Source organism: Astatotilapia calliptera, chromosome 22 (assembly GCF_964374335.1).
Source record: "Astatotilapia calliptera chromosome 22, fAstCal68.1, whole genome shotgun sequence".
Lineage (NCBI taxonomy): Eukaryota > Metazoa > Chordata > Actinopteri > Cichliformes > Cichlidae > Astatotilapia > Astatotilapia calliptera.
In genome coordinates, this window is record NC_137442.1 from 21,569,506 (window position 1) to 21,597,281 (window position 27,776).

At 40.6% G+C, this 27,776-nt stretch overlaps 1 protein-coding gene across 5 annotated transcripts; it reads left to right on the top strand.

Annotated features, from left to right (window-relative positions):
• Positions 1-6,922: 6,922 nt before the first annotated feature.
• On the top strand, positions 6,923-27,644 carry tbc1d5 (TBC1 domain family, member 5). 5 transcript variants are annotated; one of them, XM_026155943.2, is made up of 23 exons: positions 6,923-7,063; positions 12,672-12,724; positions 13,009-13,127; positions 13,877-13,934; positions 14,104-14,212; positions 14,434-14,523; positions 14,755-14,829; positions 15,033-15,100; positions 15,195-15,297; positions 15,623-15,711; positions 15,830-15,880; positions 15,971-16,040; positions 17,391-17,563; positions 17,667-17,809; positions 18,390-18,496; positions 21,594-21,679; positions 23,117-23,412; positions 23,617-23,673; positions 24,887-25,095; positions 25,199-25,298; positions 25,539-25,618; positions 25,722-25,979; positions 26,359-27,644. In XM_026155943.2, exons 3-23 carry the CDS (start codon positions 13,028-13,030, stop codon positions 26,638-26,640), a joined length of 2,604 nt encoding a protein of 867 aa, XP_026011728.2. In that variant the 5' UTR covers positions 6,923-7,063; positions 12,672-12,724; positions 13,009-13,027; the 3' UTR covers positions 26,641-27,644. The 5 variants fall into 5 exon arrangements, with proteins under 5 accessions (XP_026011728.2, XP_026011731.2, XP_026011732.2 ...); XM_026155946.2 differs by having other exon boundaries at positions 13,880-13,934; XM_026155945.2 differs by lacking the exon at positions 6,923-7,063 and adding an exon at positions 7,096-7,275.
• Positions 27,645-27,776: the final 132 nt, after the last annotated feature.

The window sequence follows — 27,776 nt, forward strand, 5'->3', positions numbered from 1 at the left end:
TGGTAGGAAAGATGGCCTCACATTCGACTCTTTAATACTTTGATATACAGAGGAATTCGTGGTCAACTCAGTGGCTACAAGGTGTAAGCCCAAATAATCACCCCTCCTCCACCATGCTTGACAGTTGGTACAAGTTGTTTGTACTGATATGCTGAGTTTGGTTTTCACCAAGTGTTGCACTGTGCATTATGGCCAGACATCTCTACTTTGGTCTCATCAGTCCAAAGAAGTCTTGTGGTTTGTTCTTTGCAAAGCTAAGCTGTGCTTTTTAGAGAGAAGAGTCTTTCTCTTGGCAACCCTTCCAAACAAGACATACTTGTTCAGTCTTTTTTTCCCCAATTTTTCCCTTCTAACAGAGGCCTGTAGAGTCTGAGACGTAGCTCTTGGGTTTTCTGCAGTTTCTCTGAACATTGCACAGTCTGACCTTGGGGTAAATTTGCTGGGAACAATGTGTCATTTTGTTAACTCACACACACGAATGCTCCAGACTGGCAAACTGCTAAAAAATTCTGCTTTTATAGAGGTGCTCACATTTGCTGATGATCAGTTAATCAAGTGTATTTGATTATCAGTGGGGTCTTTGTTTACTAACTATCCAGCATTGCATTTTACTTAACAGCCTAACACAGAGACACACTCCGCTCCAAACAGTGTTGAGACTACTGTAAGGTGTAGTGACACCACTTCTAAGTTGCCATATGCATAATTTTCTTCATTATGTTCTGCAAGAAAAAAAAGGTATTGTGTTGTCACACATCACTAAATTTACATGATAATGCTGATATATCTCTGATAGGCCGACACTGGCCAATAACATCAGCCAAAAGATGGACAGGCTCCATAAACAGTGACATTTGAATTTACAAAGAATAATACAGGTTTAACTGCAGAACCTATTGAGCCACTAAATAAAATAAAGGACGAATAACCAATCAGAATGGTATCTAAAATGTCTGTACTTGAAATGGTGCAATGTTTATTCCTATATCTCAAGATTGTCCAGTATCAGGCTTATCATTATATGCTAACGAATGAACAAGTTGGTTTCTGAAACAGTGTACACATAGAATTTCTATTCATGTTTGAATCTGTAAATCTCTCAAAATATACAGTCAATATTTTAAAAGTCTTTTAAAAGTTTAGTTCTCATTTTATTCTTCCCATAGAGTGGGCTGCAAGTGTGCGCAGTGTTTAAAGTTTAGCTCTGAAAGAAAGACTGTGAACATAGTGTATATTTAAAAAAAGAAATTTGGAAAATGTTTAACTTTTAACATGTTTTCATTATGGAGTGCCAAGAGTGACAAAATGAATGAATTAGATACACCATTAAATAATTAATTAAATGTGTCAATAATTAATTAAAATTGGAATTAATTAATTAATTAAATATTGATGACACATTTAATTAATTATTGACATATTTAATTCATTATTTATTTGTTTGCATTTTAATTAATTATTGACACATTTGATTAATTATTTATTGATGTATTTATTTAATTCATTTTAGCAGTCCTGACCTCTGGCTGTTCATGAATTAATTTTATCTGTCAGCCTCACCCATCAAACTCAGGGGACAGCGTTACTGCTGCCACTGCAGCTTGTCTAACACCTGATTGGTTACAATGCAAAGTAAGGTCGATCCTAGATAATCGATTGCTATGAACTGGTGGTAGTGTGGACTTGGGGCAGCTTGGAATCCCACGATGCATTTCAAATCCCAAGCAGCAATGGTGCCGGTACTCTAAACTGTAGGTAAAGTTTTAAAATACCCTGTTTTTCTGTCACCAACTACACTTTTAATGTTTTAGCCACGAATGTAGTGGAGTAGTCTTCACATGCCTGGTCAGCTTGTCACGGGACACAGACACTGTAAATGTGTGAATGTGTGTGTGAATGGGTGGATGACAGGTTGTGTAAAGCGCTTTGGGGTCCTTAGGGACTAGAAAAGCGCTATACAAATACAGGCCATTTAATTGCTGACCTCATATCAAATGTGTACGTAGACTCAGGAATGTGTTTTAAATGAGCATCGTGCTGTACTAAAATCTCTGCGCAAACAGTGCCTGGCATTGTCACGGGAACATCCGTGTATTAATACATTTATTAAATGTATAAATGCTATTATACTTGATTCTAATCTGCTGCTGAGTGTCTTACACTGATGGAAATGCAGATAACATAGAACATGCAATAACACCTGTTCAGCCAATCACATTCTTTCCACTTTGATCTGCAACAAACTGAAGCGTTGATCTCTTTTACAGCAGTGTTGTGTTGCACTGCTATATTTTTGTGTTCTTTATACTGTGGAGTTCACGTCTCTGGAATAGTTGGCAGTAATAAGGATGATTTTCTGTAAAAGAATATCGATATGACCTGTGAATTAAATTCGTAGATGACCGTTAGATTAGTTTGATGCTGCCGCCACTTTCATGTGACCGAGCTGGGAAACTCGGGGTTAACTTAGAGAGCTGAAGATATCCTGGATATGCTGACCTCGCTCCATGGTGTACTGGGCTCTGAGGCAGCAGCTGGACTGCCCGTTTACCCTCATGATTAATATTCACAACAAAAATATTAGTCGAACATTGTGAAGTCTGTGCTTCACAGTGTCTAACAAGCTTTGTACAGTTACTACATGATGGAAACACCAACATTATCTATTTGAATAAAGGTTATGCGTGTATACACAGGTCATGCTGATTACTGAACAAAAAACACAAAGATCAGATGTTAATCAGATTTGCTCTCTCCTTAAAGATATGTTAATGCTAGTTATAATTCAGAATTGGCGACTTAAAACAAGTATGACACGTATGAACATCAAGAAATAAAGACCTGATAGATATAACCTCAGTAAATAAAGTTGGTGCACAGTCAGTGGAGGTTATGACATTTGTGTACCAGGACCTGAGCTTTGTCGGCGGTATAACAGCTCGAGCATTTGCGATGCAAGCAGGTCTATCACACACTTTGCCGTGAGACTGGGCTGGGCGGACATCTCCGAAATCGTCGAAGCACTTTTGCAAAGAGGCTCTTTGATCCACATGCAGGACTTCCAGACAGCACCTGCATGTGGATCAATAGCTTCCTCTCGGGCCGTAGACAGAGAGTCAGAGTTGGCCATCACACATCCTCAGCCCTGAGTCTCAGCACTGGCTCACCCCAGGGCTGTGTGCTCAGTCCACTGCTCTACTCTCTCTACACACACGACTGCACTCTTCGCCACCACAGCAACATCTTTGTGAAATTTGCAGATGACACCACAGTGGTGGGGCTCATTTCCAAGGGAGACGAGTCTACGTACAGAGACGAGGTGGAGCAGCTGACGTCATGGTGTAAGGCCAATAACCTCCTCCTCAACACTTCAAAAACCAAAGAACTCATAATAGACTTCAGAAGGAAAAAGGCAGAGATCCAACCACTATTCATAAATGGGGACTGTGTAGAAAGGGTGGCAAGCTTCCGCTTCCTGGGAGTCAATATAGAGGAGAACCTTTCCTGGAGTGTGAACACCTCCGAGCTGCTGAAAAAGGCCCAACAGAGACTGTACTTCCTGAGAATTCTCAGGAGGAATAACATCACACAGAAACTGCTGGTGTCCTTCTACAGAGCCACCATTGAGAGTGTTCTAACTTACTGCATATGTATTTGGTACACTAGCTGCACAGGGGCTCAGAGGAAAGCACTCCAAGGGATCATTAACACTGCCCAAAAGATCACTGGCTGCCCTCTCCCCACACTGGAAGTTCTACACAATGCCCACTGTTTTAAAAAGGCCCAAAACATCATAAAAGACACCTCACATCCTGGCCACTCCCTGTTCGAACTGTTGCCCTCAGGCAGACGGTACAGGGCAATCAGAGCAAGGACTAATAGACTCAAACACAGCTGTTATCCAACTGCAATAACACATCTGAATACTACAAAAAAATGTCCATCACGCCACTCTTGTGTTAATCTATGCACGGTCTGAAGCATGTGTGTGTTTTACTGTTACATCTTATTAGTATTTTAAGTATTCTATCTATTTTATTTATTGAATTTTATTGTTTTATTTATATTTTGATATTGCTAGGGATGATGCAATGATCGGGGACCATTCTTCATTTCGTTGTTCTCGTGACAATGACAATAAAGTTTCTGATTCTGATTCTGATTCTTTGACAAACTGACCAGATATCTGAAGATTAAACCACTACATTGTCAGCTAAATAAAAATATTAAAAGTGTATTTGGTGACACACAAACAGGGTTTGTTTTTTTTTTTTTCAAAGTACAGTTCAGTTAGTTTCCCACATGCCAGTTGCTGGTGTGGCGAAACGCCCACTAAAAAGAATGGCCACCAGGCCAAAGCAATGGTTTTGACTTGATCAGATCAATTAAAATTAGCTAAATGTGTCAATAATTAATTAAAATGTGAAATAAATAAATAATTAAATGTGTCAATAATTTATTAATTAAATGTGTCATCATTATTTATTTAATTAATTAATTCCAATTTAAATTAATTATTGACACATTTAATTAATCATTTAATGGTGTATTTAATTCATTCATTTTGTCACTCTTGGAGCTCCATATATCACAAGTATATTTTTGGTTGCTTTAATCTGTTTCAGCATGGTCATCTTCCAGAAGAAAACCATTTTCACAAAATTTAAGTGACAATAATAAAGATTTAGGCAAGATTTATCTTTTGATAATGGCAGGAAATAGTTAATCTAGAATCATCTCTGGCAAGCTCTTTTCATCAGATATATTAAAAGTAAAACAGAAAGTGGCACATCATATTTCCCAGGTTTATGGCCCCCATGTGATAAAATCTGCAGCGGCTAAGATAGCTGGAAGGCCACCGTGCTATTACTGCTTTCTGACAATAAAAAGAGGGTTGCATTCATCTTAAGTAGCATATTACCTCTAGATTACATTTGCACTTACTAAAATAGCGCATTGGGATGTTAGCAATGTGAAGAGCTGGATATGAAGAAAGGATGAAATACTTTAAAAGACACTACGAATCAAGTAAGAGAAGCAAAAATAAATACATAAAAAGATTAAGCTCATTCATCAGGTGACCATGTTAAGCCTGTTGTAACAGATCTGTTAAAGACTGAATCAATCAACCCTTGTTATGCCCATTGTCTGTATTATTGTTATTAGTACTAATGATTTTCTCTCGTATGACTGTCCCTGTGCTGGTGAATCGGTGTCATTGTTTCCAGCCATCAGACAATATTCCTCTGTGCTGATCACCAGTTCACTCTGTACCAGTGGATCTGTGACTCCCTGCAATCACATGACCCTCAGTACTGCTGGAGTTTTCTGTCTTCTGTCTCTTTTTGCTCCTCTTTTATTTGATCTGCACGAAGAGCTATTTTCATCTGTGTTTCTGTCTCCCGCTCTCTGCTCCTGACTCTCATCTGTCGCTCCTCAGGACTTCTCACATTGATGCTTCTATACCCCACTCAGACAGTGCAGCATTCAAGCCCCATTTGGTCAGAATAGCATCAGTGTAATTCAATAAAGCTATGCTCTTTTCTGTCATCTGTTTCCATGACAATACCTTAGTCAGGGCCAACAAAGAGGCCTCATCATCAGTAATATTAGCTATAATAATGATGATAATGGTGCTCTTGAAATGCCATGCCTGTGATGATGATGGTAATAGCGATAATGGTCATTATTCCTGCTTTGTGTTAACCCCCCATCAATGCACAAACACAGCACCACCACCAGTGTACACATTTGAATCAGCAATGTTACTTAACGGCTCCACCTGTACATACCAGGTGGATTTACGCTTTTCCCCATTGTGACCATCTCGCTGCTTTGATTTAATTATATTTTTGTGCATCTTGTGTTTTGTATATTGGAAGCATTTTGTGATAAAGCGGTTTGTTAAAAGCACTCCACGGATAAACTTGACTTGTTTGACCTCAGAAATTGCTGTAATTAAGTCTACATAAAACTGTTTTAATTAGCCATCACGTTGTGTAGCCCCTTCGGTGTTCTTCCTCATTCAATGATGTTTTTTATTTCTCCTTGGTGGTGTGATCCACCTCAACATTCTATGTTGCCATTACAGATTAAGATCATTATTCTTTTTTTTTTACAGCCTTACCACCCATATTTTTCTTTTACAAAGCAGTATGTTTTAGCTGATGCAGATAAGTGAACTGAAAGGCATAATCTTTGTGCTGATAAATCGGTAACTGAATTTGCAATCTCCTCTGTCTATTTATCTTTGCAATCTAAAGTAGCTAGAGTAGTCTCAGTTTTTTGTTTTTTGCTGTTGTTGTTGTTGTTTTTTGCAATCCTGCCTTGTGGGGAGACTGTGCAGAGCTGTGGGAAGAAGTACAATCTGTGACATGTAAGTGTGCAATCTGTGAGACTCAGTCCTCTCTCATAACTCATCTATGGATATTCCTATTGGTGGAAATATGAATAACTTCATATCTTGCATGTTTCATTCAGAGCTATGAAGATTACTGGAACTCAATCAGAAGTTGTTAAAGCCTTATCAAATTCTAAGAGGTGTCATTTACTGGGCATTTATTCTTCATAGACTGGTTATAGTAATAAAAAGTTCAACCTTTGCTTAGTCAGGTTGTTTTTTGTTTCTTTGTTTGTTTTTTAAAACTTACTGGTTGTTGCTTATCCTCTTCCAGCAGCCAATTGTTTGGGTCCTTGTCTTTGCAGCCTGCTGTCTGCTATCTTCTAGAGATCTTCACAAATGAAATGAACGCATAACTTCACTATATATTACAAAGAACTTATACAAGTAATGCCACAAAGCCTTAATAAATAATTATTAAACATTATTGCACAATTTTGCTGAAATATATTGACCCCCTTACTTTGCATTTAACAAACAAGTAAGGCTTAGCTTTTGGACAAATCTAGAACAACCAGCTACCTGCAGGCAGTCAGTAACGTCACAGGCCGGGGGTCACGTGACCAGTCAGCTGGTCTTCAGCCAGTGAGCCTGACACGCTACTGTTTACAAATCAGCGGAGCCCGAGTGAGCAGAATGAGGCTTCCTGCGTGATCCGAACAGGTACGTGAATAAAAACTGCTAACGCATTGCTTTTTGGTGCTAGTTCCTGAGCGTGCGGCGCAACTTTGTCTCGTTTAAAGCAGAAGCTGTGTGTGTGTTGGAAGTAATAACAGGGCCCCGAGTTGGCTCGCTAGGCTAATGTCATATTAGCCTTCCTGCTTCCTGTCGTTTCAACTCTTATTCAATCAACATGAAGAGCTTCAGCTGCCAGAGTAAGTTTAGTTCATATTTAGCTTTGCTAGCCGACGGACGATACAAGCTAGCTTAGCTGCTGTTTGGCGTTTTATTTTGCTTTTTTAAGCCCCCTCTGCTTCGATCATCTTCCTGGCAGCTCATTCGTGCTGCATCCCAGACGGACCCTGTGTACGTTTTGCTTCAATTTGGACAGACCTTGTCATTGATGTAAGTTACGATGTCAAAAAAATGTGGGGAAAAACAGCTAATCGTGGGTTTGCTAAGTGGAGGACTAACTATGGGTGAAAGATTCAGTGACTAGTTCAGGGCAGTGCAGAGGTTTGGTAACAGCTAACACCACCTGCCTGTGTAGTTTCGTGTGGTTTCACACATACTTCTCCACACTGCCAAGATGAAGTTCAGTACAAATGTCCGTGTGGGAATCTTTCTGTAGGACACCGTGGACTGCAGAAAGGCCGTTTGGACTAGAAAGGAGCGAGACCCGGGACTTAAACACACCGCCTGCTAATAATATTGGAGGAAATGTTCAGTACTTGCTGACTTGAGTGTTTCTGTGCATTCAGAGTTTCGTTCCCTTTAGTGCAATGCTTCCTAGCTGTTGTTGTTGGTGGTGTTTTTATTATTTTTGTTTAACTTGTGATCTTTTATATGAGGTTACATGTAAATGTCATTGAGTAGTCCAGGCAAGATGTCCCCTTAGTTTTATCTGAATAGCTTTTATCAGCGAAAAGGCACTTTAGAAATGCCCATTTTTTAGATTTACCTTGCGACTCTTTGTGGATGTCCTCTTCCCCCATGTTACTAACGAGTTGTCCATTTCAGTACAGACAGATGTCTGTCAGATTTTATCTTTGGTAATTAAATCTTTCAGGACCCAACAAGTTCTTGGAATTTTGGTAAGGCTAAGGTTCCAGACATGTTCTCAGTCTCTTGCAGAGCATGTGACCATAAAGGCTCTTGAGCTCTCACTGTGTGCTGAAGTAGAGGCATGTGAGTTTGTTTAGCTGGGGTGTTTCGCTGCTGTCTTGACTGAAGCTGCCATTGACAGTTCCTATTAGCGCTGTTTGCCGGATCCTCTTTGAATATTCATCCTGTAAAAGCAGTTTCCCCCCACATGAAACTGCTGAGACTCTTGTGGATCAGCTGTTACTGTTTATTACTACTTTTAAAAAAAACATCTGAATTTGAATGCGAAATGATAAAAAGCATATCCCTGAGCGGAGAGCAGAACTGTAGTTGCAGTTCAGTCAGATGTCTTCAAATGGAAATACTGCAGGCACTTCAGCAAAATGTTTAATACAACTGACTAATCTGGGTTTAGTTTCCAGCTTATCTAGCCTGGAAAAAAAATATATATATATATATATGTATATATATATGGATGATTTCCATGAAGTATATTTATTAGACATCAGTCTGCAGAGTCAGCTTTACATGTTGAAGTTGCCACACAGCACCAAGGTCCTGGGTTTGAATCCACCCCAGCTGTCCTTGACTTTTATAGAGTTTTCATGTTCTCCCCATCTCTCTGTGGGTTTTCTCCAGATACTCTGGCTTCTTCCCCCATAAATTAACCTAATTAATTTGGTTAACTAGTTAACGTAGTTATTAAGTCAGTTAACTAAGATCAATAAACTGGCAATCTGTTTAAGGTGTTAAGAGTAATATGTCTCTGATTACCATTGCTAGCTTTGATCTTGTGTCTTATAGGGACAACCAGAAATTGTGTAAACCTTTTAAAAAAAAAAAAAAAAAAAAAAAAAGCAGCTTGGATGCTGCAACCATAGATGATATAAAAGCGTACCATGAGGTCATCGATCAACTTCTGAGTTCTTGAGATTACGGTTTTCCCTCTCACTGTTTTTCTTTTTCTTTTTTAAATTTACATGAAACACTTTATGTGTAACACCGAGGAGCCCTGCTCTCAAAAACTGACATAGATGTAACACTGTCTGCAAAGCTGCATTTAAGAAATAAGCGCTTAAAGTTTTTAAAACATATTTAGAGCCATGCCCGTACAGAACATGTCATCACCGGGTTGGTTGGTTGGTTGTGGTCAGTAGACTGTCACTTTTGCAGTAATTTGCTCTTCGTTGTTTGGCTGTTATCAAGTTAGAGCAGTTTTCCCATAGATTTCTACAGCACCAAAAGTGTTTTTGCGACCACAGATATCGCCATCTGGTGGTCTGAAGTTTGAATGCAGGTTGAAGGTCCTTCAGAAGTTACGTCTGTCTTTTTAATTGTCCGTCACTGAAACGCAAACTCAGCTGGATTCTTGGTTGGCGTTCTCTGGTACGCATGTCCAAAATGAGGTAATTTTGGAAACCACAATGTCATCGCTCAAATAGTGCACTGTGTAATAAAGGCAAGTGGACAGGAATCACTCATTGTTCTGGTTCTAATTTTAATTAAAACATGTTTAACTCTGGGGAGTCATTACCACTGCACAGCTCTCTGAAAGACAACCCATGTGCTTCATAGAACAGTTGCTTTGCTGTTGCCCAACTATCAGAGCAGACAGGCTTTCCCTGGAGGGCGGTAGTAAAGAGACCATCTAAAATGAGGCATTTCACACAGCTGGTAAAAGGAGGTTCTGCAGAAGTGTACAGTATGGTATGAAAACATGCCAAGATGTGGAAATCTGTTCTAGCAGACCCCAAAGATAAAATCATGAACCTATAGTTGAGCATACTGTGGGCTCTATTTAAAATGTGATGCTTCTTGGCTTAGATCAAATGGGAAGTGTTAGTCTGTGGTTTTTAAGCTCACTTTCAGACCGAATGTGTGTGATGGGAAATGAAAAGTGAACTGTTATGTTGCACGCCTTGTGGAAGACTATTAAGGATTGAGGTTTAGAGTGAGGCTGTATGCTTAATTTTGAAATCATTTCAGTGTGCTTCCCACAGTCCCGGGCATCAGCATAGCTCATTTGAAATCCCATCTTGGGTAAGAACTTAAAGAAGCCAAATCCTAAAAAATCTGCAAAACTAACACAGGATGATGTCACTGCTACAGTTTGAGTTTAGCTTTGCAAGCTTTTGTTAGCAATTCCCAGTAAGTGATCTTCTACCTCCGAACAGATGGACTCGCTGTTATTTGCCTGTTGATTTATTTATGCATTTCATTATGTATTGATTTGATTATTTCATGAAAGATTCGTGCTTTGAATTATTGAGGTGTCTCCAGGTGCCGTGGATTAAATTATGCAGAAGCTAATTTGCCTTGATTATTATGTAGTAAAGTTGGGATGTCATTTTACGTTCGACTCCGGGAAAAAGTAATGAAAGCAGCAGAAGGCTAAGAGAAGAGTCGCTTCAGGCAAGGCTGTGCTAACACGGCGAGGCCTCAAGACGAACACCCGCGTCATCTTTCACTCGCTCGGAAAGGCTTGCGGAGACACGCACATAAGATATGCCTATGCAAAGAACAAGTAGGGATGAGTGATCTCTAAAGTTTAGAGTCACTTTTTACTTTTGGAAAGAAGAGACAAAGCGACGAATGTGACTACAAGACTGTAGGGAAAAGAATTTTCAAAGTACTTTGCATGAGTAATTTTGGTCACAGTGATCATATGAATTAATATTCTATGCAAGATGACTACCGCTTGTATTTGTATTCACTCAGGAGACTTTAAATCTTTCATGCCAATCTTTGAAAGCAGAAGATGCTATTATTGGAAACACCTATTCACACCATTCTTCTGGAGGGGGTTTGTTTTTTCCCATAGTTGTGGACTGGTGCCGATTATTTGATAGGATAATGTCCTTTTTAGGAAAGCAGGGAGGGGGGGGAGCACACAGATTTAAGGAGAGCATTAGTCTTCGAGTAGAACAGATGTTCCCCGTGAAAACAGCCGCATATATTATGCATATAAAATAATTTCTATTTTGATGGCATGTGTAGCTAATTTATCAAGCAGTGTTTCATTCACATGGTTAATTGGTTTAAGAAATGCCTTTGTTGTGTTATTTCCACAATTATTAAATCGAAAGAAAACACAATGCTTTGTGGGCACGTGCTATTCTGTAGGCCTGCGCATTAGGCTAAACATATTCATAAACATGGAATAATCCCAAGCCGGATAAAGAACGAAGGCAGGATTGGTTAACCTAGATTGTGATGTCTCACGGAAAAAGTAAACTTCTCTCAGAAGTTGGCAGCGAGTACTTGGCTCACGGTTTACCTGGTCGGGATATTAATAGTGGGGTTTTTTGTTTGTGTTTTCTTGGAATTTATTTATTTATTTTTAATGAATCCATCTTTCTGTTCTGGTAAACCACTCAGTATGGCATTAAATCATTGGGAAATCTTTCTATTCATCCTCTCTTTTTAAGATGAATCAATTAATGTATTTCTATGTGAAAAATGAACATAGGGGGTGGGGGGAAACAAAGGAAAAGTTTCTCCTAACTTCTTCAAATTGTTTTCTTCGTATTATATGTTTGGTCGTTAATTTACAGTCAAAACAGAGAAAAACAATATTACATTATTATCACACGGAGATTAATTTGTGGTGTGATCAAAGAGGAAGGCACGGTGCCCGTTAAAATTAGAGTCATATCCATCATCGCCTTGAAGGTTGTCTCTTTGTGAATCTCAGCACCACGTCCAACATTCCTCCTGCATTTGGATCGCTCCCCGGAAGTCCCGTCCTGACCGCTCGCCAGAGCTGATTTTTGTTTCAGAAACACTGCTGTCCGTGAGCCACGCGAAGACAAGTTTCTTCACATTAAACATCAGTAATTAATGCATTAATTTGCCTACTTAATGACCTCATTAGCTTCACCAGTTATGTTCAATGTATCACAAAGAGCACCGTGGAACATCAGGCAGCTCAAGTGCTTCTTGTTAATTTCAGCCATTCTTCACTGACTGTAATCAATGTCAGTGTTTTATTTTATGTTAAGTTGAAAATAATACATTTGAAGGGAGACTATGCCATATCCCTTTGTGCGATTGCCACAGTGTAGGGAAAAAAAAAAACTAAAAATACAACCCTGCTATTTTTTTATTTTCTTTTTTTTTAAGCATTGCTTGAAACATTGACTTTTTCCTGACATACTACATTAATTTACTAATATAAAGCATATTTCAGTAGTTTTACTCGCTGAAAATCAGTATCAAACTCAAAAAAGCAAATTTTGATCAAGTCGCTCCTTCATGAAAATACTTTTTGAGAAATAAATTGTTGGATTTATTCTTCACTATGAAATGCATCTGCAGTCACTTTAGTCTACGTCTTTAGTGCTGGGTGTTTCTACAAAGCATTTCTTTCACCAACGTCTTTTAATTTTCTTCCAATGCTGCCTACTTCTGCTCTACTGTATTATATTTCACTGAGTCATTTTTGGCCCTTTAGCAGCTTTGTCCTTCATTTCCCCTTTATTATCAGTCCTTCTCCCTCTACTTGCAGAAACGATCCTTTCCTTCTGAGTCTCAACTGACGAGAAACACGAAGCTGTGACAGTAAGTACCGAGATCAAATGGTGTGCTTGGAGAAACTTTGCTGATTGCGGTGGACTGATTTGCCAGCACTGTTATATAAAAAGAGGTCAGAGGCTACAATGTTCATGAAAAGTTGGCAAAGTCAGGACAGGTTCTGAAGCTGAAACTGAAGCTCTGTGTCCCTGTTAAAAGAAATAAGTTTAGTTTGTGCTTTAACACCAGGACTTTTTGGGAGATCGTGTTCAGTTATCTTTCTTCTTTATATCTTTCTCTTTTTTGCTCTTACCTGCTACCTCATTCTCCAGGTCCAGCTGGGTCGCAGTCATGCAGCATCCCAATTTTGAGACCCGCCATCCACTCCAGAGTGAAGATCATCAGGAGACAGGTTTTGACGCGCTCCAGAGTTTCAACAAGAATGAAAACAGTATGTCAACTTTCAGTTAAGACTTCCAAACCTCTGTTATAGATAACACCTGTAACCATTTCCCCTTCCTTGGACCAAGACCCACATCATAATATACCAATGCTGCAGTCCTTTTGGGACTAACAGGCTCACAACAATGGAGATGATAAGTTTAGGTTCATTCTGGAGATGATTAAAAAGAAAATTTTGAGCTGACTGAAGTGTGAGTCACAGATGTGGCTTGCGACACCCCCAGGCTGAGTGTGTTTTTTATGTTAACGTGTGACTGAAAGAAAACGTTGGTGGCTGGCATGTTGTGGAACTGATGAATATTCATACTGAGCGTCCCTGTGGAGCGATCCACTCCTGTAACTAATGCTGATAGACAGCTCTCCAACTTCAATGCATGTTCACCTGCAGGCCAAATTAGACTTATTACGGCCAATAAAGAAGAAACAGAGTATGTTACTTTACTTCCTTTAATCACCTTCTCTGCTCCCCTTTTTGCTCTACTGCGTGCCTTGTAAAAGAATAACTGATGGGTTATTGTGATGCAGTAAAATTGTCTAAGTATGCATTTTTGTTGCTCTGTCATTGCCTCGTCTAAAAAAAATATATATACACACACACACACACACACACACACACACACACACACACACACACACACACACACACACACACACACACACACACACAAATTGATTTCTGCTTTGACGCCCTAGCACTTGTTGTTTACATCTCCCCCTTGTGGCTGTGTCTGTTCTCAGTAGGAGGATCTCTTGACAGCAGCACTTCGGAGTCTCATTCTACCTTTCTCTCATATAGGTGAGTTATTCCATTAATATCCCTTCATGGTGGTATCGTGAACTCGTGGCCCACTTCTCTTAGCTTCTTATCTTGTTTGTTTACTGCTTGATGACACAAGTTGCCCAAGTTGAGTTGAAGCTGGTAAATCCCCTCATGCTTTGCCTCCACCACCCCCTCCCCAATGCAGGAAAGAATGGGACGACTTGTTTCTCAACAGTAATTACCTGGCCAGGATCCGGCAGGCAGGCATCAATGGGCGGCTGAGGAGCAGCCGCTTTCGGAGTGTGTGCTGGAAGGTAACTGCCAGTTGGATCAAGCGGTCCTATCGAGTTTGATTAAGGGGGCTTTGGCAAATTCCCTGTCACAGAAAAGGGAAGTTGTGGTGGCTTACAGACTTTTTCCTCAGTGGATATAACAGCCTCGAGCGTAGTTCTGAAAGGGCTGATTTTTCTGCATGTTAGTGATTTCTCAAAGATGAACTGTTGCATGGACTGATATGTGCATTGCATGTCTATAGCTGTACCTGGAGGTTCTTCCAGAGGATAAAGAGCAGTGGATAAACAAGACAAAGGAGCTCCGGGCCCAGTATGAGAAGATCAAGGAGATGGTGAGAGCACCCATCTGTGGCCAGTGTGGTTCTAAGATATAAATGTTCTCCATTAACCTCACTGCTCATTCATATGTAGAATTTATAGCTGCTTATATCCTGAAACACAGAGCATAATATGCAGCCCATGAGGGAAAAAACTGATCACTTATCAAATCATCAAAGGTTGTAACTAATTGTTGTGCATTATTGTTGTGTTGTTTTGTTTTGTTTTGTTTTTTTCTGTCACAGCACATTACCAACCCCCGCAAGGCCGCAGGCCAGCAGGACCTTGTGGTGAACAACCCACTGTCCCAGGATGAGGGGGTGAGTTTTCTCCACAAATGTTTCATGGTTATGTGCAAAATATGACCCTGACACTTTGACACTTTGTGACCTTCTAATAATTATTGATACTGTCAATGACATATTGGTTTTTAACATATAGATTTACACACATTGTCATTGTAATGACAACAATCTCTTCCCTTGATTTTCTGAATGTAATTTTTTTTTTCTGTCACATCCAGAGTTTGTGGAATAAGTTCTTCCAGGATAAAGAGCTAAAGGGAATGGTCAAGCAGGATGTGTTGAGAACGTAAGTATCTCTGTTACTATTTGCTTATTTTATTTTATTTTTCTGTTATTAACATGGCAGGAAAAAAAAATTGCTCTTTTTGTATTTGGATTAGATTCCCTGAGATCCGATACTTCCAGGATGAAGATGTGAGGACCAAGCTGACTGATATTCTCTTCTGTTATGCCAGAGAAAATGAGCAGTTACTGTACAAACAGGTAACATTCAACATCGTCCCGTGTGTTTGTTCAACAAGCTCACACAGAACAAAATGCCTTTGTAACCTAAGCATTACAAGTGTCTGTAACAGGTGCCAGCCTGTGAATAGATGGCCAGCATAGCATCTTTTTTACAAACTGGAAGTGACACATGGCTGAGTAGTGGCTAACAATATCTAAATTAAACCTGTCATGACGGATTAGAAACCTCGTGCATCACTATTAAAGAAAGACTGACCACAATTGAACTGTATTTGTTTCCTCTCCCTTCTGCCTTTTATGCATCTTACATTCTCTCTGCCTCTGTCTGATTTTCTGTCTGTAGGGGATGCACGAGTTGCTGGCTCCCATAGTGTTTGTGCTGCACTGTGACCATCAAGCCTTTCAGCATGCCAGTGAGACGGCCAGCCCCAGGTCAGTTTGCATTTCACTGAAAAGCCATTAACACCTTCAGACCTGCTTCTCTGATGACAACATATTTTTTGTATTTATTTGTCCAAAGATTAAATTGAAAGATTCTCACTTTTTTCAGTGAGGAGATGAAGTGTCTGTTAGACCCAGTGTACCTCGAGCACGATGCCTAGTAAGTATCAGCCGATTAAAAGGGTTCAGAATAAGAAATGTTTATACTTTAAAAAAATCTCACTACATTTATCTTTGCCTCTCTCTGTAGTGCCATGTTCTCGCAGCTAATGGAGACAGCAGAGCCGTGGTTCTCCAGCTTTGAAAGGGAAGTGAGGAAGGTCTGTTCTAATTTGAAAAACTACTTTTGACACTGAAATTGATTGTAGATTGTAACACAATACCAGCTGATTGCACTGTCATGAAGACATGACATTATATTAACGCTAAATTACAATGTTGAAGAGCTCAGTCCTGGTTAATTTGACCACTCAGGTGGTTACCATGGTAGCAGCAATTGCATTTTTATTACTATAGTGAACATAGGACGAGAGGCTTCGTTGTCAGAAATGTAGACGAGCAGCTGGATCTGTTTGATGTACCCAACCGATTTGTGGCACAAGTGCAGGAACAAACAGAAACCATGATTATCACTGACTGTCAGTCAAATTGTTACTTAAAACACTTCATGTTTTGTGAACTTTTTTATTAGTTTTTTTTTCTTTTTCCACTCCAAATTAAGCAGACTGTAGAGGCTCTTCAAAGCTCTTAGAGACAAATTTGCAATATAAGACTTTATACTGTCGCAGATATCTAATCAGCCAATGACATGGCAACAACTTGGTGCAATTAGGTTTGCAGACATTGTCAAGTTGACCTGCTGAATTTCAAACGGAGAATCAGAATGAGGAAGAAAGGGGATTTCAGTGACAGCCAAATGGGCTGGTCTGTGTTTCAGAAACGGCTGCTATGCTGGGATTTTCCCGCATGCCCATCTCTAGAGTTTACAGAGAATAGTCTGAAAAAGAGAAAATACCCAGTGAGCAGGATTTCTCTGGGCAATAATTTCTTGTTGACATCAGACATCAGAACAGAATGGCCAGACTGCTTTGAGCTGATGGGAGGGGAACTGTAGCCTGATTCGACAAGTCTCAATTTATGCTGCAACATTCAGATGTTATGCTCTTTCATGTTGGTGTAAACAACTTGCAAACATGAATCTAACCTACCATCTAAGAACAGTTTAGTGTGGGGAATTAGTTTTTTTTTTTTGTTTTGTTTTTTTGTTGTTGCCTTTGCGCCACTGTCATTGCGAGCATCACTTAAAGTCCACAGCCTACCTCAGTATGGGCACAATGTGCCGATCTTCTGACGACTGCTTCCAGCAGCATAAGACATCATGTGACCTCAGCCCATCTCAAACTGATGTCATGGCCATGACAATGACAATGACAATGACTTCACTGCCCTCCAGTCACCAGATATCCTCCTATCCTGTTAATATGAATCAAAAGATCTAATAATTAAACTCCACCTTATTGAATTAAATAAAGTAAAGCAAGTAAACTTAACAAAACTCAGAATAGCATATCCTCCCAAAAGGATACTGCAGCTCCTCATTGTTGCTGATTTTCCTCATTTATGTTTGCATGAAGATGTTTCAGTTGTGATGGAACAATCTGCTTCCCCAGGGTAAAGAAGAAATGCTGACCACCATCCCATTCGCTCGACCCCAGGATGCAGGGCCATCTGTTGCCATAGTAACCAAAGTCAACCGCATCCAGGACCAGCTGGTGAAGAAGCACGATATCGAGCTGCACATGCATCTCAATCGGCTGGAGATCGCCCCGCAGATCTACGGGATGTCAGTATTTACATCTTTGGGCAGTCTGACTTTTTTTTTTTTCCTGATCCACTGCTGGACACAAATGCAGTAAAGCTTTTTTTTTTTTTTTCTGTGTCTTTAGCCGGTGGGTTCGTCTGCTGTTTGGCCGGGAATTTCCTCTTCAGGACCTGCTGGTGGTGTGGGATGCCCTTTTTGCTGATTGTATCACTCTGGACCTTGTGGACTACATCTTTGTGGCCATGCTGCTCTATATCCGAGATGCTCGTACGCACCATTTATTACTTAAATAATCCAATAATGCCATGTGTTGTCTTTGTAGCATGTAATTTCGTAAGACATACATAAGTGGAAAACTGTGAATTACTCCGGCTCATTTAGTTAGACAGAGTTATATTACTTTGGACTACAATTGATCTTTTCATATAAATAGCATAGACTGCAGTTCTGCTTGTATAAGTGCTACTGTTATGCCAATGAGCCAAAATGTAACACAATGCAATTTCAGTCTGCAGTTAATGAAGCTTGTCCATTCGCACTTTTTTTCTTTTTTTTTTTATATATGAAAATAAGTCTGCAACTTCTCTTTTTTTTTTTTTTTTTTAAGTTATTTATTTATTTTTTTTATTCTGATATTTTGTGGACTCTTTTTGTTTAGCTTTGTTTTTCTTGGAATGCAGAGTCTAGTCTGTGACAAATAAGTCAAATAGAAAACACTAAGGAAGTGAGACTACAGCTTGAAACACTCTTGGTGATTCACACTTGATTAAAGCAAAGCACAAGCTGTTACCAGATTTTTATTTTTATTTTTTTAAGATTCTTCTTAAATCTGTTTTTCTTTTTTTAGTAATTGCTAGCAACTTCCAGACATGCCTGGGCCTCCTAATGCACTACCCCCCAATAGGAGACATCAACTCTCTGCTGCAAAAGGCTCTGTTCCTTCGAGATCCCAAAGTAAGTTATTATACCAGCGTACTTAACTAGAAAAATAATACATGTTGGTTTTGCTGATAGAATTGACAGTTGGTGATGTAAGTCTCTATAAAAGTGCTGATGTGTGTTATGCGCTCACGTGTCTCTTTCACTGTCTAACTGGTCACAGGTTAAAATGGGGAAGAGAGAAAGAGACTCATGATCAAAATCAGAACAAACTTACAGTTGATAAACAAGCTCTCTTCTAGCAGCTTTTAAGTACTTACTGTAAAGGCGATGCCTCACTCAAAACAAGTTGCCTTTTGTCCCCATCACAGAGGAAGTAGAAGTTTTGCAGAAGTGAAAGACTCATATGCACAGTGGGCTAAAATCCTCGAGCAACACACTTTTAGCAAGGACCAAAAACCTTTTTGTGGTGTTGTTGTACTCTCAGAAAGCGCTTGGGTGTAAAAAGTGAAGTTAAAATTGGCAGCAAGTATTTTAGTTTCTCATGCTTGAGAGGTTACATTTTAATGTCGGGGCACTTACAGTAAATACAGGAAACGCAGGTGTAGTCAATGAAGTGGTCACTGCAGTTAATGACAAGTAGTCGTAGCACAAATATAAGTGCATTTTAATCTTTGTGTGTAACAAATAGGCCTCTGTGTTTATGTTTGTATGTTTAATGTACAATTAAAACACATTAATCTTAAACTAGCACCCCTTGCATATCAGAGTTTATGGTTGGGTTAGTTAATGTTCAGCTCAGCAGTGCATGTTTCATGGTCTTTGCAACAGCACTTCACTCGTTCCACATTTTGTCATGTTTACAACCTTATTTAAAATGAATGAAATAAATTTTTCACCTCAATGTCCTAAACACAATATCCTCTAATGGCAAAGGGGAAAACATTTTCTTCCAATTTTTGCAAATTTATTAAAAACAAACATACAACATGTATATAAACAGTCACAGCCTTTGCTTAATATTTTGCTGAAGTACAGTTGGCAGCAATTACAGGCTCAAGTCATTTTTAGAATGGTGGTTTATTTTTGGACAGCTTCTCTCATTCTTCATTGCAGAAGCTCTCAAGGTCATGGTGGGGAGCATTGGTCCTCAGCCATTTTCAGATCTCTCCAGAATGTTAAGTCGGTTCAAGTCTAGGTTCTGGCTGGAACATTAACAAAGGAAAGAGACCCCCCCTTCCCCTGCCAGTCTGAGGTTTAAAGTGCTCTTGAGCAGGATATCATCAAGGATGTCTCTGTACATCACTGCATTCCTCTTGACCTTGAGTAGCCTCCCAGCTCCTGAAAAACATCCCAATAACATGATGCTGCCACCACAGTGCTTCATTGTAGGGATAGTATTGGTCAGCTGATGAACAGTACCTGGTTTCTTCCAGACATGACTCTTGGCATTCAGGGCAAAGAGTTCAAGCTTGGTTTCATTAGGCCAGAGAATTTTTTTTTTGTTGTTTCTCATGGTCTGAGAGACTTTCAGGTGCTTTTTGCCTTCAGGTGGGCTGTCGTGCCTTTTACTGAAGAGAGGCTTCTGTATGGCCGCTCTGTTACAGGCTTGACTAGTGGAGTGTGGCAAATTGGCCGGGCGGCCAGTTATACCTGGTGGTTCCAAACTTCTTCAATTTACATATAATGGCAGCACGGTGGTTAGCACTGTTGCCGCACAGCAAGAAGGTCCTGAGTTCAATTCCACCATCAGGCCGGGGTCTTTCTGTGTGGAGTTTGCATGTTCTCCCCGTGTTTGCGTGGGTTCCCTCCGGGTACTCCGGCTTCCTCCCAACGTCCAAAGACATGCAGCTTGTGGGGATAGGTTAATTGGATAATCCAAATTGTCACTAGGTGTGAATGTGAGTGCAAATGGTTGTCTGTCCCTGTGTGTTGGCCCTGCCACAGACTGGCGACCTGTCCAGGGTGTACCCTGCCTCTCGCCCTATGACAGCTGGGATAGGCTCCAGCGCCCCCCGCGACCCTGAAAAGGATAAGCGGAAGCGAATGGATGGATGGAGGTCACTCTGCTTACTGTGACTTTCATTGCTGCAGAAACTGTACTCTTCTGCAGATCTGTGCCTCAATACACTCCTGTCTCTGAGGTCTACAGACTTGGACTTCATGGCTTGGTTTGTGCTCTGAAATGGACTGTCAACTATGGGACCTCATATAGACAAATGTGGGCCTTTCCACACCATGTCCAATCAACGGAATTTACCACAGGTGGACTCTAGTGGCAGATGATCAGTGGAAATGGGATGGACCTGAGCTCAGCTTTGATGATAAATGCAGTGGAAAAAAACTTCCAATGTAAAAGTCCTGTCCTGAGTTTGATTACGAAAATCCTAAAATGGCACAATGATGCAACTGCAAGACAGTTAAAGTAAAAACAGAAGTACTTGTGCACTTGGTAAATGTGAAACTATGTGAAGTGCAAAACTCTGGTCTAGTTTAGAAATCCAAAAAAGACCTGATACATTTTTGCCAAGATTTCCCCAGCCCTGACCATACTTTTCCTGTCATACACTTGTTTCTTTCCTCCTGCGGTCTTTCTGATTTTTGTTCACTTAACCAGAGGTCTGCTGTGCTGTTACTTCTCCCACGCAGAACGTTTGTAGTTGTACCGTTTTAGTTGCATGTAAGCTCGACGTTGTTGTGTGAACAAGTTAAATCAGCACGGAGTCTTTGACCTTAGCGAACACCTCACCTAAATTATCTTTTGTTCCTCGTCCAAATTCATTGACCTGTATACTGAACAACTCCACCAAACTCCTGTTCACCACTCTCCTGAGATGAAATTTCAGGAAGGTGTTGATCTGACATGACAGTGTTACCCCCAGGTGAACAGCCATGTCAAACCAGGTCAACATCAGATTTATACCTGGAGGGTGGTTGGGGAGGGTTCATCCCTAATAACAGTGCAAGAAGGGGCATGGTGGAGGTTTGTTGCTCATAAGTACTGACTCAGAAACATATATTGACTTATTTATGTAGTCATGCATGTGCACATATTTTCGGTTGACTTGTTTACTGTGAGATTACTTGTTTGTTGTGCACAGCAGAGGTTTTTAATCTGTCTTGTTAAAGTTGTTAACAATAACAGTTTAAGCTTAAGTTATTGTTTTTGTAGAACAACCCGCGACCTGTGAACTACCACTTCCAGCAGAACCTGGATTACTACAAAACAAAGGGAGCTGACCTGATGAACAAGACAGGGTAAAATAAGGCACAGCCTTGTCTTTGAATGGACCTGACATTGCGCACACACATGGGTATAAACATATGGGGCATGCATACATACATGCATGCATCCAGGACAAAAATGCATGTTTCCAATTCAAAATTAATTGGACAAACTAAGATATTTTAAAATATAAGGAATGTTTTTAATACTTTCCAGTCAAAGACTGCCTGAAGTTTATAACCCAACCCTCACCAAATGCTGCGTTTCCTCCCTTGAGATGCTCTGCCAGGTTTTTACTGCAGTCTCCTTCAGTTGCTGCTTGTTTGTGGGTCTCCATTTAATTTTGTATTTAATAACTGAAAGGTTATTAGGTTGTGATGAGGTGACTGTCTTGGTATTCTTTAGATCATTATCCATTTGCATTGTAAAGCACCATCTGATCAGTCATGCTGCTTTTATTTGAATCTTATCTGAGAGCATCACCCTGTGGTGAAGTTCAGACCAAAGAAAATGAAAATTTTGTCTTTGTCCAGAAAATTATGGACTCAACTGTATCACATACAATATGGGTTACATTAGTGGCCGTTGATAAAAATTGCTTTAGTTTAGTTATGTGCAAGTAATCCCAGTGAGCCAAAGGTTCAGACTGCTGTTTCAAACTACCCCCCCCCCTCTATTCTGGGCTCTATATGACGCCCATGACAGCTTGCAGAACTTTGAACCTTCACACATAAATGACAGATGGGTCCATTTGACTCGAACATGGCTACAGTTTTCAGTATTTATCATTATTTATATATTCACATTAAAAATGTGTCTATATGTATAAAATACTAAAATTGCTCCTGCACTGATCCTTATGTTTTATTAAAGCATAACCTTACCTTGTAAGTCCACTCGCCATTAGTCATTTTATTTCCTGCTTTCTATTCGGACATGTTCTTTCACATGAGCACATTCTTTAGGTCAGTGAAACTGTATAAAAGTAATATAAAATAGGCAGTGTTTGTAGGCTCCCTTGTGTGCATGAGACAAGAATGCGGTCATTAAAAAAAACCTCAGATGAGCTATTAGAAATCAGACCTCCACTCGGAGCATTAAAGTTTTATAGGGTCTAAAACTACCTTAAGATCTGCAGTCGTTAATATTAAGAACGAGATGTCAATTTATGTTATTGTGCTGGGTAATCCAGGTTTTAAATTCTGGGATAACTGTTTTGCATTCAAGAATTGAGCACCAAAAAAAACCCCTCTCATGAGCCATTTTATAGCATTTGTTTTGTCTTTGAGACTTCTCAGGCTAATCCCAGATTTCTGGAAGCAGGGTTTAATTTTTCTATCTTATAAAATATAAACCTCTGGATACCTTGAAGGTAGAACATTTGTTAAATAATGCTAAAAGTAGTAGTTTGGAAAATCTTCTGGTAAAGATGAGATCAGGTGAAGTGTCTCATATCCTTTTCTTTCTAGCTCTGGCTCTACAAAAGCTGCTCCACTCAACATCAACAAGGTCTCCAGCAGTCTGCTCAACTTCGGCAGGAAGCTCATTGCTCCAGCTATGTCTGGTGCGTCTATTTCACCAATCAACAGCGAGGTACACTCCTCCTCTTCCTCCTCCTCGTCCACCTCCCCGGCCTCGGCCCCTACGCCCATCTTACCACACCTGCTGGCAGATCCGTCAGCTCCGACGCAGACCCAGGGCCAGGCCCAGACTCAGCACTATCGCCTGCTCAAGTCTGAAAGCATGCCTGTCCACCTGAGCAAAGGTGAGCACAAGTAGTCAAAACAGAAATGTTCCAGATTTGTGGCAGGACAGATGTGATGACATCCTTCTTACCATCTACTAGTTGGTGTATTATGTACCCGGTGAATTACCCTTACACCCTTTTTAACACTGGTTGTTGAAGTTTGTTCAGCCTTTTGGTTTGTGTGGTTATGGCAGCATCGGCTTTGACTCTCCTGTCTGTTAGATGGCGTTTCAGGTGGAGTGTCTCAGGCCTCAGCCCAGACTCACAGTGACACACAAGGTAACTGCTGTCATGGCAACTGCTTGTGTGACATGCCCGCCCTTATTTGTCCGTGCTTTCATCACTGCCAGCCCATTTCTAAGCATCCTGCATGTTGTACGCCGTTTGCTCACCTGTCCCTGCTGTTGGTGTGCCAAATGTTACCATAAACAGACATGAGTGTGTGCTGCATGTGATTTTCAACTGTGACCACCAGAGGGAGATCACAGCTCGCTGCATCAGTGCAGATGATGGCATAGGCATCACTAGTGAGCTGCGACATCTCTCATCAGTAGTGCTAAGACTGTGTCCTTTAAAAAACCGAACAAAAAACCTGTCAGCAAGTTTCTGTTGTTGCATCACTGTAGCTGTAAACCCCTATTTGTCGTGTGTGTGTGTGTGTGTGTGTGTGTGTGTGTGTGTGTGTGTGTGTGTGTGTGTGTGTGTGTGTGTGTGTGTGTGTGTGTGTGTGTGTGTGTGTGTGTGTGTGTGTGTGTGTGAGCTTGCTGTTTAGTCTGCAGTGACAAAGAAAAATGCAAAGAAATGGTTTATCTAATGACTCATTATAGACCAACAGATTTGCAGTCAATTAATAACTGCAAAAGTCTGTTATTAATTGATTACTTACATTTGCATTTAATTGCTGCATTAATGAGCATCATTCTCTGAGCAGCAGGGACTGCGCCTCTCCAATCAGCTCCTGCTTTGCTCTGTGGTGAGGCGCACTGCTGCAGATTTGCATTATCTAAAAACAGATGATGACATGAAAGCTAAAAACTCTAGGAAAGGAAATATAACAGACAGACTCATTAGCACTACTAGACACTTTTATTTATTTATTTATTTATTTATTTATTAATTAGATGCACTTGGGGAAAAAATCATTTATCATTTAAAACACAATGTATGTCTTTTTTGATTGTGAATTCATGAATACATGAATTCACAATTTCTACATCTCATTCAGCACGGGGGGAAAAATCTGCAATTCCAGCTTCACAGTCCAGGTTTCAGTCTTGTCTTGCACTTAGCTGTTTAATATCTTTCTAAATTACAGATATTTCTGAGATTTGGCCTCCATAAATAGGGTTCTTCATAGAGTTTAAAGGAACAATAGTTTCTTTCATGTTTATTTCCTGTGCAGGTTGTTCTCCCGTAAATTCAAATAAGGTGACGTCCATAGGTTTTCAACTTCCTAGTGTTACTAATAAAAATGTCTGTCTGTGCTTCTTAGGCCAAAGCTCGAGGACGGTCAGCTCCTCTACAAGCATAGAAAGCCTCTCTGGTGGCCGTGGTCAATCCACCGCCTCCCCGCCTCTTCCCCCATCCAGAGGGAGTGATGTCAGCACTTCATCCCCGCCCCTCTCCGCCACCAAGAAGGAGTCCTTCTTTAACATCACTCGCTCGCGCTCCCACAGCAAGACTATGGGCAAGAAAGAGATGGTAAGTCTTTTTAATTTTCTCTCACAGCTTTAACCATAATCCCTTCTTTGTAGGGTTTCCTTCAGTTTCCAGTTTTCTCTGTTTGTGTTTGTGGGATCAACAGGAAGAAGACCTGGAAGCCCAAGTCTCTTTCCTGCAGGGCCAGATCAACGACCTGGAGGCCATGAGCAAATACTGTGCTAAGATGATGAACACACACATCTGTAAGTTCAGCCACACATGGTTACATGGCTTAAAAAAAAAACATTCAGTCTAATTCCACTCGTGCGTCAGCGTCTGCTGCAGGTTATATTTTTGTCTAACTTAAATTTGTAAATTTCTAATTTTGCTAAAAATTTACTGACTATAATAATACTGTTTATGTTTTCGAATTGTAATATAGTGATAGTAATATAGTCGATTTTTGTGGCCGATCAGTGCTTGACCACTCATTGTTCCTCTAGGTAAAATCCAGGAAGTGATTCTCCAAGAACACATCGAGAAAGAGGATGAGGTCCTGGTCTCACTGGCTGGACTCAAACAGGTGACTGTGTGAGCAGATGCTATAAGTGTGTATTCATTTTTGTGATGTCCCTTTTATAATCATATTCACTAACTCATCTCTGTGGCCTCCTTCTCCCTGTCAGATTAAAGACATCCTAAAGGGAGCGCTGCGCTTCAACCAGAGCCAGCTGGAAGCTGAGGAGAATGAAGAAATCACCATTGCTGACGATCACTACACGTCCACAGCAGCAGCAGGTGAAACTGTTCTAAGCACCAGCAGCCTCCACAGTGGCCAGCAACAGCAGGCAAACATCAGGCCGAGCAGGGACTCCGAGCTGGAAGGGAGCGCGAGCATGGACGAGAAGGAGGAGGAGCAGGCCATGACACCATTTGATCAACAGGTCAGCGTTTTTCCTGTCTGCGTAAATTATTGCTCTGTACCTCTGCCAGCTGTATTGGCATCAAATACAGTTTAACGTTCACTCCATACAGGATTATGTTTCGTCGTCTGTTCTGCTGTTTGACCCTTTGATCCCAGGATTCATTCATTTTAAATCCTAATCCCTTTCATGTCTGCAAGTCTGTGTTCAGAGTGGTTTTGTATCTTTCCAGGATTATGGTGTGTCATGCTAAATCTGCTCTCCTAAGAATTATACCATTTCTGAATGATACCGCCGAGCACAGCAAGTTTATCTCAAAACACTCAGCTTTAGGCCAAGGCAAGCGTGATCTCACACTTTAGGCATTTATGCAGTTTTAAAAAAAGATTCTTGCATGCAGGTGGCGTCTTCTCTGGGGTTGGAGGGCAAAAACTGGGACGATTACATCCTTATTTCCCAGGACGGAGACCTACACGCCGAAACTGGAGGAAGGTCTGCATCCGAGCGCACTCCTCAAATCAGACGGGGGCGTGGCATGGTGCGGATGGAGCCTGAGGGTGCGGCTGGAACTTTCCAAGATCCCCTAATGGCAGGCACCACCTCAGGTTCCTCCAGCCCAGATGAAGGCTCCACCCACAGCAAGGACTCTGACTTTACCATCGTTAACCCGAACGACCTGTGAACGTGTTAAATCACCGCCCTATTCCTTCACCTATACCCGTTCTGGTTCATATCCATTCAGCGGGGTTTGATCAGAGAAAGGTGACCTGGAATTGGTGAGGGGACTTTAGGTCAATGGTGAAACTGAAACTGCTCTCAACATAGAAATTGAACACCTGGACTGTGACACTTGTGTCACAAATGCCCGATACTCTCTCTTTAATCTGTGCCACTTCAGTCCTGTCTGAGCTGATGCTGTATGCTGTCTCATCTCCTTATTATGCTGGGCCTTTTTAGTGGGTACAATCTAACCTCATCCGTCACTCATGATTTGTAGTTCCCTGCTCTACAGAGAGAGGGCGCCATTGAACTGCTTACCCTGTCACTACAAGATGATTCTAAAGAGTTGGACCTGAAACTGCAGTTTACCTTCAGGAGGGGACTCCTTTTCTCTTACTGTAATGATTGAGAGTGTGGAGCTGTTGTTCCTCGTGAATGTGGAGCTCTGGCCACACCTCTGCCTGTGTTCTGTCTGCGTGTATGCCTCTAAAGAGGAAGCGCTCTGCCCTGATACTCGAAGGAAAGAAGGATGGTGTCGTCCTGTCACTTGTTGAGGGCAGCTTTCTCCCCCCCCATAAACCAGTGCCTCTGACCGTTATTCTTCTCAGCCAAACAAAACCTAACTCTGTGATCTTTTTTTTTTCTTTTTTCTTTTTTTTTTCTTTTTTTTTATTTAAGAAAACTCTTTTAAAGAAAACGGTTTTGTTTTTATTTTTAACCCTTTAGTGCTTTAATTTCCCTGGTGTATATGATTAAATTATGGAATAAATCTCCTTTACCTTTGTTTTAAAATTGATTCCAATATGGACAATTCAGTGTCTGTTATCTTTGCTCACGTTACAGGTAAGTTGTTCTCGTGTTCTGTGGCAAAATTACACAAAGCAGCACACAAAGAATGTTCCTCTATAGCTGCCTATTCAGCCTAATTAACTCTAGACCAATAAAACTACATTGCTCTTGCTAAAATGCTGAACTTCTAGTGTCTTCTTTGGATTACTTGCTCTCAAGACTTTGAGTTAACACATTGTCCTGATTGGATAGCAGCAGTAAAAAGCAGACAGGAAGTGTGGGTAAATGGAGTAGGAGCATAACAACTGA